The sequence below is a fragment of the Hemitrygon akajei genome, chromosome 4, assembly GCF_048418815.1.
Source record: "Hemitrygon akajei chromosome 4, sHemAka1.3, whole genome shotgun sequence".
NCBI classification, from domain to species: domain Eukaryota; kingdom Metazoa; phylum Chordata; class Chondrichthyes; order Myliobatiformes; family Dasyatidae; genus Hemitrygon; species Hemitrygon akajei.
This window is the reverse complement of record NC_133127.1, coordinates 98,792,774-98,809,489: the sequence shown is the minus strand read 5'-3', so window position 1 is coordinate 98,809,489 and position 16,716 is coordinate 98,792,774. Positions and strand designations below refer to the sequence as shown.

The window sequence follows — 16,716 nt, the reverse complement described above, 5'->3', positions numbered from 1 at the left end:
TTCAAGACTGAACATGGTGGATACAAAAAGACAAGATTGGAGGCAGAAATCCATCGTGGTTTAGCAGGGCAGTAAGTAACCTCACCCAGTATGGGTGTGGGGAAGCTCCAGCATAATTATTTACTTCAATACAAATTTCCTTCTGTGGCCAAATATAAAGTTGGTGTGTAAACAATTTTATAGTACCTATAACTTAATTTGTTTTTCATTTGGTCAAAGTTGTGTTTTTTGAAATAACGTTTTCAAATATCTAATTCTGTTTAAGGTTAAAAAGCATTATGGGAAGGTTCAGTGAACGTCCACACCTGATGACACCTTTACTCATGGTTTTAAAAACAAAGAATATTTTATCATTTTGGCAAAAGCAATCACAAAGTAACTGATGAATACATCTTTAATATGCTTTTCTGGACAGTTGTTTAAACTGTTGTAGACAGATAAAATCAATTGTGGAGCTCTAGTTACCCATTTGCAACCAATAATGGAAACCCATAATGGAATTAAATATTGGGCGGGAGGTATTTCACCAAGCCCGACAATGAAAGCGATGATATACGCCACCTAGTAACCCTCGGCTACACTACTAACTCATAATAGAGGTCAACATTCTTCTCTTTTGGTGAACCTTGTAGTGTGGCATGTACAGAAGGTCACATGACTGACCTTTGATTTTGTCTTTAACATAGGCATTAAACACACACCATCAAAAACTTGTTTCTCCAGTTTCACAGGCAGCATCGACTCCCGATTTCCTTTCACTGTCAGCTGTTCAGGTCCACCTTTCAGGCGAGACAGAGATGCATGCACACCACCTGCATTCAGTGTTCAATGCTGTGGCTTCTCGACGTCAATGAAGCAAAGTGTACACTAGGTGAACCTACTCTCTGTCTCCAGTGCCATCTTGAGCTTCCTGACATCTTGAAGCAGCTTCTCTTCCCATCCCCACACAAACATGCAAGTATTGTCCATCAGTCTTCACAGTGGAAGCAGGAGGTCAGAAATGTGAGAGTGTCAGAGGCAGAAGTTCAGTTCCTATTACTGAGGAGAGGGTGCTTGGGAAACTGAAGCGTATGAAGATTGATAAGTCAGCTGGACCAGATGGACTGTACCCCAGGGTTCTGAAAAAGGTGGCTGAAGAGATTGTGGAGGCATTGATAATGATCTTTCAAGAATCACTAGATACTGAAATGGTTCTGGAGAACTGAAAAATGCAGATTCACTCCACTCTTTAAGAAGGGAGGAAGGCAGAAGAAAGGAAATTCTAGACCGGTTAGCCTGACATCCGTGGTTAGGAAAATATTGGAGTGGATTACTAAGGATGAGTTTTTGGGGTCTTTGGAGGCACATGATAAAATAAGGCAATTCCTTAAGGGTAAATCTTGCCTGACAAACCTGTTGGAATTCTTTGAGGAAATAACAGGCAGGATAGACAGAGGAGAATGGCTGGATGTTGTGTTTGGTGGTAAAGAAGGTCTTTGACCCGGTGCTGCACATGAGGCTCTTTAACAAAGTAAGAGCCAGTGGTATTACAGGAAAGATACTGGCATGGATAGAAGATTGGCTGAATGGCAGGAGACAGAGAGTGGGAATGAAGGGAGCCTCTCCTGGTTGGCTACCAGTGACTAGCAGGGGTTGGTGTTGGGATTGCTTAATTTCACATTATATGTCATTGATTTGGATGACTGAATTATGGCTTTGCGGCCAAGTTTGCAGATGATACAAAGACAGATGGAGTGGCAAGTACTGTTGAGGAAGCAGGACTTAACAGATTGAGAGAAAGGGCAAAGGAAGGGCATATGGAAGTGCGCTTTGGTAGATAAATAAAAGCATTTCTCAAGGGGGAGAAAATTCAAAAATCAGAGGTGAAAAGGGACTGGGGAGTCCATGTGCAAGATTACCTAAAGGTTAACTTGCAAACTGTCAGTGTTAAGGAAGGCAGATGAAATGTTAGCATTCATTATCATGAGAGGACGAGATTGCATGCCAAGGATGTAATGCTGAAGCATTATAGGGCATTGGTTAGACTGCACTTGGAGTGTTGTGAGCAGATTTGGGCCCCTTATCTAAGAAAAGTTGTGCTGACATTGGAGAGGTTTACGAGAATGATCCCAGAAATGAAAAGGTTAAGATGGAGGAAGAGGCGGTTGGCTCACAAATAGGGAAAGCTTGGAGGCAGTGTGAGAGGGAGGATAGGCAGGTGATAGAGAAGGGATATGCTCAGACTGATGGTTTGAGATGTGTCTATTTTAATGCAAGAAGCATCATGAACAAAGTGCAACTGTACTGGGAGCTATGATGTTGTGGCCATTTACAGAGACTTGAATGGCTCAGGGGCAGGAATGGTTAACTCCGACTGCCAGGCTTTAGCTGTTTCAGAAAGGACAGGGAAGGAGGCAAAAGAGGTGGGGGCATGGCACTGTTGATCAGCGACGGTGTAATGGCTGCAGAAAAGGAGGAAGTCATGGAGGGATTGTCTACAGAGTCTCAGTGGGTAGAAGTTAGGAACAGGAAGGGGTCAATAACTCTACTAGGTGTTTTTATGGACCACCCAATAGTAACAGGGACATTGAGGAGCAGATAGGGAGACGTTCTGGAAAGGTGTACTAGTAACAGGATTGTCATGGTGGGAGATTTTAATTTCCCAAATATTGATTGGCATCTCCCTAGAGCAAGGGTTTAGATGGGGTGGAGTTTGTTAGGTGTGTTCAGGAAGGTTTCCTGATACAATATGTAGATAAGCCTTCAAGAGGCTGTACTTGATCTGATATTGGGAAATGAACCTGGTCAGGTGTCAGATCTCTCAGTGGGAAAGCAGTTTGGAGATAGTGATCACAATTCTATCTCCTTTACCATAGCAGTGGAGAGGCATAGAAACAGATAAGTTAGGAAAGCATTTAATTTGAGTAAGGGGAAATAGGAGGCTTTCAGGCAGAAACTTGGAAGCATTAATTGGGAACAGATGATCTCAGGGAAATGTGCAGAAGAAATGTGGCAAATGTTCGATAGGGTCTTTTAAGAGACTCCTGGATAGGTAAATGGAGCTTAGGAAAATTGAGGGTTATGGGTAACCCTAGGTAATTTCTGAAGTATGTACATATTCAGCACAGCATTGTGGGCTGAAGGGCCTGTATTGTGCTGTAGGTTTTCTATGTTTTCTATACTAGGCGCATTTGATAGCTCTGAGCCAGTACTCAATAGAGTTTACAAGAATGAGGGGGGATCTTATTGAAACTTTTTGATTATTGAATGGCCTAGATAGAGTGGATGTGGGGAGGATGTTTTCTGTTGTGGATGAGTCTAGGACCAGAGGCACAGCTTTGGATATGAGGGCTGTCCATTTAGAAGACAGATGAGGCATTCCTATAGCCAGAGGGTAACAGATCTGTGGAACTGATTGCCACAGGCGGCTGTGGAGGCCATGTGTATTAAAGCAGAGGTTGATAGGTTCTTGATTAATCAGGGCATCAGAAGGCAGGGGAATGGGTTTGAGAGGGATAATAGATCAGCCATGATGGAATGACAGAGCAGACTTAATGGGCTAAATGGCCTAATTCTGCTTCTCTGTGTTATGGTCTTGTGGTCCAGCCCTGTCTGTTGATGGCCATAGTTTGGCCTAACACAAATTTAAAAAGAGATTTAGCTTTATTTGTTTCATGTACATTGAAACATAAAAACTTACAGTGAAATGCGTGGTTTGTATCAACAACCAACACCGTTGTTGATGCAAATGATGTGTTGTATACGCTGCTGGCAACCCTCAAGGTCGCCTTTTTTCTGACACAATGTACTAACCCTGACCCATCCACCTTTGGACTGAGGAAGGAAGTTGGAGCACTTGGAGGAAACCCACACGGTCATGGGGACAACGTAGAAACTCCCTACGGACAGCGACAGGAATTGAACACCAGTTGGCAATGTAATGACATTACACTACCTGCTGCAGATGCTGGAATCTGAAGCACCAAACATTCTGCAGGTACAGCAGCTCCTGGCCATACATTCCTGATGCAGTGTTTTGACCCAAAACATCAACATTTATTTCCTCCTACCAATATTGCTCAACTCGCCGAGTTACTCCACAAAATCAGTTGTAATGTTTCAGGTTCCTTGGGTAACCTACTTCCAAAGTTGGGAACATTGGATTTTACTTTTCCTGGTAACCCACACCCCCTCTGTTCCTTCCACCAAAGTGCACTCTCCCTTTTTTCCATCCCTTCTCTCTTTGTTGCCAAGATTTGCCACCTAACCCCACCAGCTTCCATCTGACCATCGTCTGTATACCTGCATTTCTTTTCCCTTTCTCATCCCCTATCCCTTGCCTATGTGGTTTCATTTGCATTTTGATACGAGTTCTTCAAAATTTTATTTTTTTTCCTTGCAGATTCCAACTTCTGCAGTATCTTGTGTAAGCTGTCCTCTATAGTTGGTGTGAGTTTTTTTTCTACCTAGGGAGTGCTCCCTGGACTTTAGATTTGTTTTGAAGGCATTTGTGATGTTGCAGGCATGGTGAATTGTGTAAAAGCAACAGGAATTTATTCAGCCGTGGGATTTGTACAGATTCACCCAATTGACCCAAAGTTTGAAGTGTGGTCTGGCAAAAGTAAAATGTGGAAATGTTTGACGTCTGAAATAACAGAGAATGCCAGAATTAACCCAACAAGTCAGGCAGAACCTAGACACTAGAATAGTACAGCACAGTACAGGCCATTTGGCCCTCGATGTTGTGCCGACCCATATATTCCTTAAAAAAGAAGTACTAAACCCACACTACCCAGTAACCCTCTATTTTTCTTTCATCCACGTGCCTGTCTAAGAGGCTCTTAAATACCCCTAATGTTTTAGCCTCCACCACCATCCTTAACAAGTCATTCCAGGCACTCACAACCCTCTGTGTTTAAAAAAAAAACCCAACTTATCCCTGCTTACCCCTGATGTCTCCCTTAAACTTCCCTCCCTGAACTTTGTACCTATGCCCTCTGGTGTTTGCTATTCATGCCCTGGGAAACAGGTACTGGCTATCCACCCTATCTATGCCTCTCATAATCTTGTAGACCTCTATCAAGTCCCCTCTCATCCTTCTACACTCCAGAAGGAAAAGTCCTAGCTCTGCTAACCGTGCTTCATATGACTTGTTCTCCAATCCAGGCAACATTCTAGTAAATCTCCTCAGCACCCTCTCCATAGCTTCCACATCCTTCCTATAATGAGGTAACCAGAACTGAACACAGTACTCTAAGTGTGATCTCACCAGAGATTTGTAGAGTTGTAACATGACCTCTCTACTCTCTAATCTGTGGAAAGAGAAACTGTGTTGATGTTTTAGACTGATGACTGTTCATTACTTTGTTTCAAAACTAATAAAGGCCAAGGCCCAAAATTGTGAGTGTAATTTTTTTCTCCATACTCAGCCAGGATTTCCTGATTTCTGGCAAACCCATCCTTTCATTTGTGCAGTAAGCTGGGTGAAAATGAAATGGCTAGCTGGGATCAATCTGAATTGCATTTTATAAATTAGTGTTAATGATTGCAATAGTGAAATTTAAATATCGAATAAAACCCTTTGTATTTGTTTGTTCCAACATACGTTCTTGTTTGGCAGGTTCTTCACATGAATATAGTGCCAGCCCAGATGATAAGATATTTAAAAGCCTGGCTGAAGCCTATGCTTCTTTGCATCCAGTCATGTCAAATCCTCACAGAAAACCATGTCACAAGAATGATGACGACACCAGCTTCATTGATGGAACGACAAATGGAGGAGCTTGGTACAGTGTTCCGGGGGGTAAGTGGAAATCTATCCATGAACAATCCACCCTTGTTATAAAATGCATAAACCTGATAGAGGTGTACAAGATGATGAGAGGCATTGATTGTGTGGATAGTCAGAGGCTTTTTCCCAGGGCTGAAATGGTTGCCACAAGAGGACACAGGTTTTAAGGTGCTGGGGAGTAGGTACAGAGGAGATGTCAGGGGTAAGTTTTTTACTCAGAGAGTGGTGAGTGTGTGGAATGGGCTGCCGGCAACGGTGGTGGAGGCGGATACGATAGGGTATTTTAAGAGACTTTTGGATGGGTACATGGAGCTTAGAAAAATAGAGGGCTATGGGGAAGTCTAGTAATTTCTAAGGTAGGGACATGTTCGGCACAACTTTGTGGGCCAAAGGGCCTGTATTGTGCTGTAAGTTTTCTATGTTTCTACCCTAGGGTTTGTGGAGCCATCAGGGTGGAAGGTGGAGAGTTGTGGACAGATTCCGGGGGGGGGGGGGGTGTCTGTGAATTTGGATGGGAAAATAGTTGCATCTTTACTTTCACTAACCGCTAACTGAAATTCAACATTTCCTTAAATTATTTTATTTTAAAAATATTTTATAAACATAGAAAACTTACAGAACAATACAGGCCCTTTGGCCCACAATGCTGTGCCGAACATGTACTTACTTCAGAAATTACCTAGGGTTACCTATAGCCCTCTATTTTTCTAAGCTCCGTGTACCTATCCAGGAGTCTCTTAAAAGACCCTATCATTTCCCCCTCCACCACCTTCGCTGGCAGCCCATTCCACACACTCACCACTCTACATAAAAAAAACTTACCCCTGACATCTCCTCTCTACCTACTCCCCAGCACCTTAAACCTGTGTCCTCTTGTGGCAACCATTTCAGCCCTGGGAAAAAGCCTCTGACTATCCACACGATCAATGCCTCTCATCATCTTGTACACCTCTATCAGGTCACCTCTCATCCTCCGTCGCTCCAAGGAGAAAAGGCCGAGTTCTCTCAGCCTATTCTCATAAGACATGCTCCCCAATCCAGGCAACATCCTTGTAAATCTTCTTTGCACTCTTTCTATGGTTTCCACATCCTTCCTGTAGTGAGGTGACCAGAACTGAGCACAGTACTCCAAGTGGGGTCTGAGAAGGTTCCTATATAGCTGCAACATTACCTCTGGGCTCCTGAACTCAATCCTGTGATTGATGAAGGCCAATGCACCGTACGTCTTCTTAACCACAGTCAACCAGCGCAGCAGCTTTGTGTGCCTAATGGACTCGGACCCCAGGATCCCTCTGATCCTCCACACTGCCAAGAGTCTTACCATTAATACTATATTCTGCCATCAAATTTGACCTACCAAAATGAACCACCTCACACTTATCTGGGTTGAACTCCATCTGCCACTTCTCAGCCCAGTTTTGCATCCTATCAATGTCCCGCTGTAACTTCTGACAGCCCTCCACACTATCCACAACACTTCCAACCTTTGTATAAGTCAAGTTCACTCAACCTATTCTCATAAGGCATGCCCCCCTATCCAGAGAACATCTTTGTAAATCTCTTCTGCAGTCTTTCTATGGTTTCCACATCCTTTCTATAGTGAGGTGACCAGAGCTGAGCACAGTACTCCAAGTGGGGTCTGACCAGGGTCCTGAAATACAGTTTTGATTATTGTATTTCAGAATAATTGGTTTCTTTTGTAATCCTATGTATTTCATTTTGTATATTTAAATACATTGTTCTGAGAAGGGGTTCATTAGCTTCACTGGACTGCCAAAGGAGTTCATGGCATAAGAAAGGTTAAGAACCCCTGTCATAGAAGAACCAAATCTTGTCTTTGTCTGAAGGAAAAATTTATACAATGTCTTTCACCTTTCCCAGAACACACCCAAAGGACTGCACAGCTGTTGACTTTATTTCAAGTGTAGTGACTTTGTTGAGTAGGCAACTGAGACAGAAAATGTATATAAAATTAGATAAGTATCTGGTTAAGATGGTTTAATACTCTTAGCTGAAGGCTGAATTTGGCCAAGTTCATCAAGAGGACAGCTTCCACTTCCCTGGAAATGTATGCCGCAAATTGTTGTTGATTGTGTGTGCTACATGCCAAGTACATTGAGGTTAGCTTCAGACTGTAATCCACTTTCAAAATATGTTTCCCTAGTTGAAACATTCATCTCTTAATGGCTAGCTTTTTGTGCTTTAAGAGTAAAAGTTCACAAATATTTTAACTTTGATTTAGATGTTAAGGAAATTGTAATTAAATGGATGATGAGTAATTTAGAAGGAAAGTGGTGATTATGGACAGCTCCCCAACGTTCTGCTCGGTGTACAGAGAAAAGGACAACATTTGCATAGAATTAAACGTTCTGATGTGACTGATTATAAATCTGACCGTGTGATTGAAATTCAAAGTACATCTGTTATCAAAGTAAGTATGCAGCATACAACCCTGATATTCGTCTTCCCCACAGACGGCCATGAAACAAAGACCCATGGAACCAACCCGTTCAAAGAAAAGTAACAACCCTCCCCACCCTCACGTGCAAAAAAAACCATGCAAACCACAACAATAAAAAGCGCTGAGTATAAAACACAAAATCCAAAGGCATATTCCAGTTCAGCTCAGTGTTCGTTTTCTGCAGGCCACACTGATTCAGAAATCATCCAAAAGTAGCAACGAGAAAAAAGAAACTAGAATACATCATAAACCTGAATTAGAGTCCAAATCTACAAACCGCAGTGTCTGAACTATGCTCCAGCACCATCCTCCGACAGCATTGAAGGCTCGAACACAAACACAAGGTTCCTCCCTCAGGAGCAGAAAGTGAGAGGAAGAGCACCACGTGCAGACACCCTCCTCCAGCAGCAGCGAACGAGTGGGAGTAGACAGCCCTGAATACTTGCTGCTGCACCTGCCTCGATGATTTCAATCTTCCTCGTTTAATTATCGTTCAGCCGTGCATTAATACAACCAAAGGAAACAGTGTTCCTCTGGGGCCAAGGAGCAAAACGTATGCAGCACATTCAAGATAGTGAGCACACATACAGTCACGTAAAGTCAAGATGAAAAAGGAAACACATATAAGGTTTAGGAAGCTAAAATCAAACAGGCCTGGAGGATTATAAAGAAGCCAGAAAAGCACTCAAGAAGGGAATTAGGAAAGCCAGGAGGGGCCATGAAATGTCCAAGGCAAATATGTTTGAAGAGAATCCCAAGAAGATAACTAGGGAGTGGATAGGATCACTCAAGGATAAAGGAGGGATTATGTGCTTGGAGGAGGGTGAGGGCGAGGTCCTAAATGAGTACTTTGCATCATAATTTACCAAGGCTAAGGACATGGAGGATAGCGAGATCAGCGTGGAATATGCTAGTCTGCTCAGGCACCTTGAGGTAAAGGAGGAGGTAGTGTTGGGACTCTTAAAGAACATTATGGTGGATAAATCCACAGGGCCTGATGCTATATCCCCCAGGTTATTGAGAGAGACGAGAAGAGATTGCTGTGCTGTTCACCAATATCTTCGTGTCCCCTTTATCTACAGGGAAGATACCAGAGGACTTGTGAGTAGCTGATGTTGTTCCATTATTCCAGAAGCAGAATGGGTAAACATTTTAGACCGGTGAATCTCACCAAAATCAGTGTTGGGGAAGTTAGAGAGGAATCTTAGGGATGGAATTTATGAGCATTTGGAAGACCATGGCCAAATTAGGGACAGTCAGCATGGCTTTGTGCTGGACGAGTCATTTCTTACAAACTTGATGGTGTTTTTCAAAGATGTGGCGAAGGTGATTGACGAAGGTAGAGTTGTAGATGTTGCCTACTTGGTTTTTAATATGGTATTTGACAAAGTCCCTCATGGGAGGCTCACCTAGAAGGTTAAGATGCATGGGGTCCATGGTGAATTGACCATTTAGATTCAGAATTGGCCTGTCCATGGAAACCAGGGGAATGATCAATGTGATCTATTATGGCTCAAGGTCAGTGACTTATGGTGTTCTGCAGGGATCTGTACTAGGGTATCTGCTGTTTAAAATATACACTCAGTACATTTGTACACATCATTAATGTAAGTGTAAATAACTGTATTTGTATCAGCCAATCATGTGGCAGCAACTCAACACATAAAAGCATGCAGACACGGTCAAGAGGTTCAGTTGTTGTTCAGAGCAAACACCAGAATGGGGAAGAAATGTCACGTTGACTGTGGATGGTTGTTGGTGCCAGTGTCATAAGGAGGGCATTGAGAGCAGACCCAAATGCAAGACACAGACACTGAAGTACCAGGGAAAGTGGGACCTGGTGTGTCAGAAAGCAAGTGGGGGAGAAACAACGCTTGACAAGACACAGGCCCTGGACGAGACTAGGATACAGGGCCTGGGCTAAGACTAGACTAGGAAAGTGGGACCTGGATGAGGAACTAGGAACCTGGACAAGGACTCTGAGTCAGAAACTGGACAGGGAGCCGGAACTTGGGTCTTGACTCGGGCTCGGGCTCCGGATCCAGACGAGGACTGGACGTGGCAAGGCAACAGGACTGGACCTGGGGGCAGGATACGGGACTACAGGGCTGGACGAGGATGTGAAGCTCAGACTAGGTCTTGGTCAAGGGAGAGCAGGAACGCAGAGCCTAGGTCGAGGGAGAGCAAAGTGGAGAGAGGCGTAGCTGGACAGGGATACTAGCCCTGGATGAGACCAGGACTCAGGGCCTAGGCTACGACTTGGACATGACTGGAACCTTCTCGGAGCCTAGGACATGGAATGGAACCTCCTCAGAGCCTTGGACTTGAGCACTGGAGCACAGGAACACAGAACTCAGAGCCGGGACCCCTCCCTGGGAACAGGACATAGGGCCGGAGTTTTACAGAGAGTCAGGACCCCTCCTTGGGAACAGGACATAGGGCCGGAGTTTTACAGAGAGTCAGGACCCCTCCTTGGGGACAGGACATAGGGCCGGAGTTTTACAGAGAGTCAGGACCCCTCCTTGGGGACAGGACATAGGGCCGGAGTTTTACACAGAGTCAGGACCCCTCCTTGGGGACAGGACATAGGGCCGGAGTTTTACACAGAGTCAGGACCCCTCCTTGGGGACAGGACATAGGGCCGGAGTTTTACAGAGAGTCAGGACCCCTCCTTGGGAACAGGACGTAGGGCTGGAGTTTTACACAGAGTCAGGACCCCTCCTTGTAAACAGGACATAGGGCCGGGACTCTCACACAGACACTAAACACGGGGACACAAAGAGACAGTTCCAAGTTCAATGATAGATAGCTCCTTTTGTTGGCGTGGCAAGGCTCCGGTCTCACTCCGGCGGCTGAACTTGACAGCGATACAGGCGTGGGTAGCAGAAAGAAGGGGAAGGGGAGGGAACAGTCTAGCCTCAGGGTAACGGCAAAGACTGCCTGGCTTACCCAATGGAGGCAAGGGCAGGGAGGGACAGATCCAACCGCAGCATAATGGCAAAGACCCCACAGAGGCGAGGACAGGATATTGACAAGATGAACCCGCCCCCAAGACGAGAATCAGGTGCCTATGATTAAACCCAAATGAAACAAGGGGCAACCGGAAGACCTGGAGTCTGGAGTCCACAGACCAGACCATGAACCGGAACGTGGACTTCATGGACCAGACCACGACAACCAGATGGGTGGTTTGAGTATCTCAGAAACTGCTGATATCCTCGGATTTTTACACACAACAGTCTCTAGAATTTACTGAGCATGGTGTGGAAAACAAAAAATAAAATCCTGTGAGTGCAGTTCTGTGGGCACAAATGCCTTAGTAATGAGAGAGGTCAGAGGAGAATTGCTAGACTAGTTCATGCTGACAGGAAGGTGACAGTAACTCAAATAACCATGCGTTACAACACTGGTGTGCAGACGAGCATCTCTGAATGCACAACGCATTGACCCTTGAAGGGGATGGACTATAGCAGCAGGAGACCATGAACATGTACCTCCTGTACCGGGTAAAGTGCCCTCTGAGTGTTTATCAATAACATGTAGATGAGTGGGTTAGTAAGTTTACCGACAAAGCAAAGATTGTTGTTCTTGTACGAAGTGGAGAAGACTGGCTACAGGCTACAGATCAGTTGCACACATGGGCTGAGAAATGGTGGATGATGTGTACCAGGCCAGATGTGAAGTGTTACACGTTGGGAGATCATATGTAAAAAGACAGCACACTGTTCATGCCAGAACCCTTAACAATGCTGATGCGGACAGGGATCTTTGTGTGCAAGTCCATAGGACCCTGAAAGTGGATACACAGATTGATGGGACAGCAGAGAAGGTGTATGGTATTCTTGCAATTATTAGGCATTGAGTTCAAGAGTCAGGAAGTTTTTTCAGCTTCAGTTAAGCTGCATCTGTAGTACTCTATTCACTTCTGCTTGCCTCATTATAGGAAGAATATGGAGTCTTTAGAGAGGGTGTAGAAGAGTTTTACCAGGATGCAGTCTAGATTAGAGCACATGCACTATAAAGAGAGGTTGGACAAATGAGTTTTTCTTTGGACTGGAGCGGTTGAGGGAAGATTTGATAGAGATCTTTTAAAATTGTAAAGAAGTCATAGGTAAACAGCCACTATCTTTTTCTCAGGGTTGAAATGTCTAATACCCGAGGGACTGCTTTTAAGGTGGGTGGGGGGGGGGGGTAAGTTCAAAGGTGATGTGTGGAACAAGTTTTTTACACAAGAATATATGTAGTGCGCTGCTGAGGTGGTGGTGAAGACGAATATGCTAATGGTGTTTAAGAGGCTCTGAGATAGGCAGTTGCGTGTGCAAGCATTATGTAAGCAGAAGAGATTAGTTCAGTTGGGCATTTGATTACTAAGGTAATTAGTTGGGCACAATATTGTGGCCTGAAGTGTTTGTTCCTGTGATGTACTTTTCTATTCTGTGTTAAAGTGGCCACAGACATCAGCAAACACCGAAGTTATAGTGCACAGGATGACCTCAGACTATGGAAAGTAGAATGAGGGAGGTTGACAGGAAAGCACTAGAATGGTCAAATTTAAAGATGACCAGAGTGTGGAGGAGACATTCGGTAAATGAGCTAAGGTAAAGTGGGAACTATGTTGGAGATACAGGTCCTGACCTAGGATCTTAACCCGGAATGTCAACAATCACTGAACCCCCAAAGATGCTGCCTGACCTGTTGACAGTCTTTTCCCCCACTGGGAACTGTGTTGTTGTGTAGTAGTTAGAAGGTGCTTTCTGCCCACCCCCACCCCCTTTGCACCCTTTACTATCTGGTTTGGGAGCAGCAAGGTTAATTGAAATGAATTGAATTGACTTTATTACTTGCATCCTCCATATACATGAGGAGTAAAAATCTTTACATTAAGTCTCCTTCTAAATGTGCAATGTGCAATTATAGTAATTTATAATAAATATGTATAACAGGATAGTCAGTATAACATGGAAATACAGTTGCGTCAGCATGAATTAATCAGTCTGATGGCCTGGTGGAAGAAGCTGTCCCAGAGCCTGTTGGTCCTGGCTTTTATGCTGTGTTACCGTTTCCCGGATGGTAGCAGCTGGAACAGTTTGTGGTTGGGGTGACTCAGGTCTCCAATGACCCTTCAGGCCCTTTTTACACTCCTGGTTTTGTAAATGTCCTGAATAGTGGGAAGTTCACATCTACAGATGGTTAAATGGGAGCTTCTGCTTAAAATGGATTAACTTCACTCACCACAACTCTGAACTGATTCTACAACCTACAGACTCACTTCCAAGAACTCTTTAAGAATGTAAGAACATAAGAAATAGGAGTCGGCCATCTGGCCTGTCGAGCCTGCTCCACCATTCAATAAGATCATGCTGATCTGACCATGGACTCATCTCTACCTACCTGCCTTTTCCCCATAACCCTAATTCCCCTACAATGCAAAAATTTATCCAACCTTGTCTTAAATATATTTACTGAGGTAGCCTCCACTGCTTCATTGGGCAGAGAATTCCACAGATTCACTCTTTTGGAGAAGGAGTTCCTCCTCATCTGTCCTAAATTTACTCCCCAGAATTTTGAGGCTATGTCCCTATAGTTCTAGTCTCACCTACCAGTGGAAACAACTTTTCTGCCTCTATCTTATCTGTCCCTTTCATAATTTCATATGTTTCTATAAGATCTCTTCTCATCCTTCAGAAATCCAGCAAGTACAGCCCCAGGCGACTCAAATCTCTCCTCATAGTCTAACCTCCTCCAAAGCCTCCAAAGCCAGTATATCCTTCTTCAAGTAAGGAGACCAGAACTGCGCATAGTATGCCAGATGAGGCCTCACCAGTACACTATACAGTTGCAGCATAACCTCCCTGCTCTTAAATTCAATTCCTTTAGCAATGAAGGCCAACATTCTATTTGCCTTGATAGCTTGCTGCACCTGCAAATCAACCTTTTGTGATTCATTCACAAGAACTCCCAAGTCCCTCTGCTCAGCAGTGTGCTGCAATCTTTTACTATTTAAACAATGATTTGATCTTCTATTTTTCCTTCCAGAGCGGATGACCTCACATTATACTCCATCTACCAGACCCTTGCCTACTCACTTAACCTATCTATATCTCTCTGCAGACTCTCTGTATCCTCTGCACAATTTGCTTTTCTACACAATTTAGTGTCATCAGCAAACTTAGACACACTACACTTGGTCCCCTCTTCCAGATCATTAATGTATATTGTGAACCGTTGTGGGCCCAGCACCAACCCCTGTGGTATGTCGCTCACCGCTGATTGCCAACCAGAGTAACACCTATGTATGCCAATTCTCTTCTTCCTATTGGTTAACCAATTCTCTATCCATGCTAATACATCACCCTCAATTCTATGTATCCTTATGGATAAGTCTTTTATGTGACATCTTATCAAATGCCTTCTGGAAATTCAAGTAAATAACATCCATTTGTTCCTCTCTATTCACTGTGCTTGTTATATCCTCAAAGAACACCAGTACGTCTGTCAAACAGGACCTGCCTTTGCTGAATCCATGCTGCATCTGCCTGATGGATCCATTTCTTTCCAGATGCCTCACTATTTCTTCTTTAATGATAGCTTCAAGCATTTTCCCAACTACAGATATTAAACTAACTGGCCTATATTTACCTACCTATTGCCTGTATCTTTTTTTGAACAGTGGCATGACATTGGATAGTCAGAGGTTTCTTCCCAGGGCTGAAATGACTAACACGAGGGGACATAGTTTTAAGGTGCTTGGAAATGGGTACCGAGGGGATGTCAGGGATAAGTTTTTCATACAGAGAGTGGTGGGTGCATGGAATGCACTGTCAGCGATAGTGGTGGAAGTGGATACAATAAGGTCTTTTAAGACAACACGAGTGAATCTGCAGATGCTGGAAATAAATAAAAACACAAAATGCTGGCAGAACTCAGCAGGCCAGACAGCATCTATGGGAGGAGGTAGTGATGACGTTTCGGGCTGAAACCCTTCATCAGGAGGGTCTTTTAAGAGCCTCTTAGATAGGTACATGGAGCTTAGGAGAGTAGAGGGCTATGCACTAGGGAAACGCTAAGCAATTTCTATAGTAGGTTACATGGTCGGCACAACATTGTGGGCTGAAGGGCCTGTAATGTGCTGTGGATTCTGTATTCTGTGTTCTTCCAATCTGTCGGAACATGCCCAGAGTCCAGAGAAACTCTGTCATTTCTTTCCGTACCCTGGGATGCATTCCATCAGGACCAGGGGACTTGTCTATCTTTAGGCCCAGAAGCTTGTTCAGCACTACCTCTATAATAATAGCTATTGTATTGAGGTCCTCACCTCCCCATTGCATCCACATCTTTTCTTTTTAGCATATTTGGTCCAGGTGCAGGTCAGTGGGACTAGGCAGAAAAATGGTTCGGCATAGCCAAGAGGGGCTGTTTCTGTGCTGTAATGTTCTATGGTTCTATTAGATCTGTCTTCTGCCATGAAAACTGAAACAAAATAGTCATTCAAAGCCTCAGCCATTTCCTCACTACCCAATATCAATCCGCCCTTTTTGCCCTCCAAGGGACCTACGTTCACTTTGGCCAGTGTTTTCTGCTTCATATAATTATAAAAACTTTTACTATCTGTTTTTATATTTTGTGCTAGTTTATTTTCATAATCTAGTTTCCCTTTCTTTATTGCTTGCTCAGTGTCTCTCTGTTGCTTTTTAAAGTTATCCACTGTTTCCCACTACTCTTTGCGACTTTGTATGCACAAGCTTTTATTTTGATGCCTTCCATTATTTCTTTACACTCACATTCTCAGTATTTTTTTTACTTGCATCTTTTGCAAGTTGGTTTTTGGTCAGTTTTTGTTTATGTACAGTTTTTCTTAAGTTCTATTGAATTGCTTTTTTATTGTATATGCCTACAAGAAAATGAATCTCAAGGTAGTATATGGTAACATATACATACTTTGATAATACATTTTACTTTGAACTTTTGAACACTTATGTATGTTATTAATCTCTATAGTATATGTCCATGTTGCTGAACATTTTTCCCCTTATTGTATCATTGTTCTTATCTGTATATCACAGTTAACATAATAAGATTTTGTATTTTTCTTCAATCTTTTATTTCCCAGGTATGCAAGATTTCAACTACTTGAGCAGTAATTGCTTTGAGATCACATTGGAACTAAGCTGCATGAAGTTCCCCCCAGCAGACACACTTTCACAGTACTGGGACGAGAATAAAGACTCCCTGATTAATTACATTCAGCAGGTTAGCAAACAATAGTTGCAGTAGCAAACTATTTGCCATTAAGTTCAGCATGGGTAGTTTATTGTATTCTTCATCTTTTACTTCATTTTCAGTGAAGGTACTGATTATGGAAAGTATGACATTCCTACTGTTAAATCAATTACATCTGGCAATGGGGAAATGAGAAACCATGTTTAGCTTTTGGATGTGTGATAGGTCAGGCATCAAAAAGCATGTTGGCACATTGAACATAAAT

General features: G+C 43.4%; 1 protein-coding gene across 1 annotated transcript in view; it reads left to right on the top strand.

The window, feature by feature from the left end:
- The window catches only part of cpe (carboxypeptidase E), a 75,798-nt gene that overhangs the window by 54,127 nt on the left and 4,955 nt on the right, over nt 1-16,716 (top strand). The window contains exons 5-6 of the mRNA XM_073043084.1: nt 5,600-5,782; nt 16,342-16,481. Coding sequence (XP_072899185.1) covers nt 5,600-5,782; nt 16,342-16,481 — 323 coding nt within the window. The remainder of the gene's footprint in view (nt 1-5,599; nt 5,783-16,341; nt 16,482-16,716) is intronic.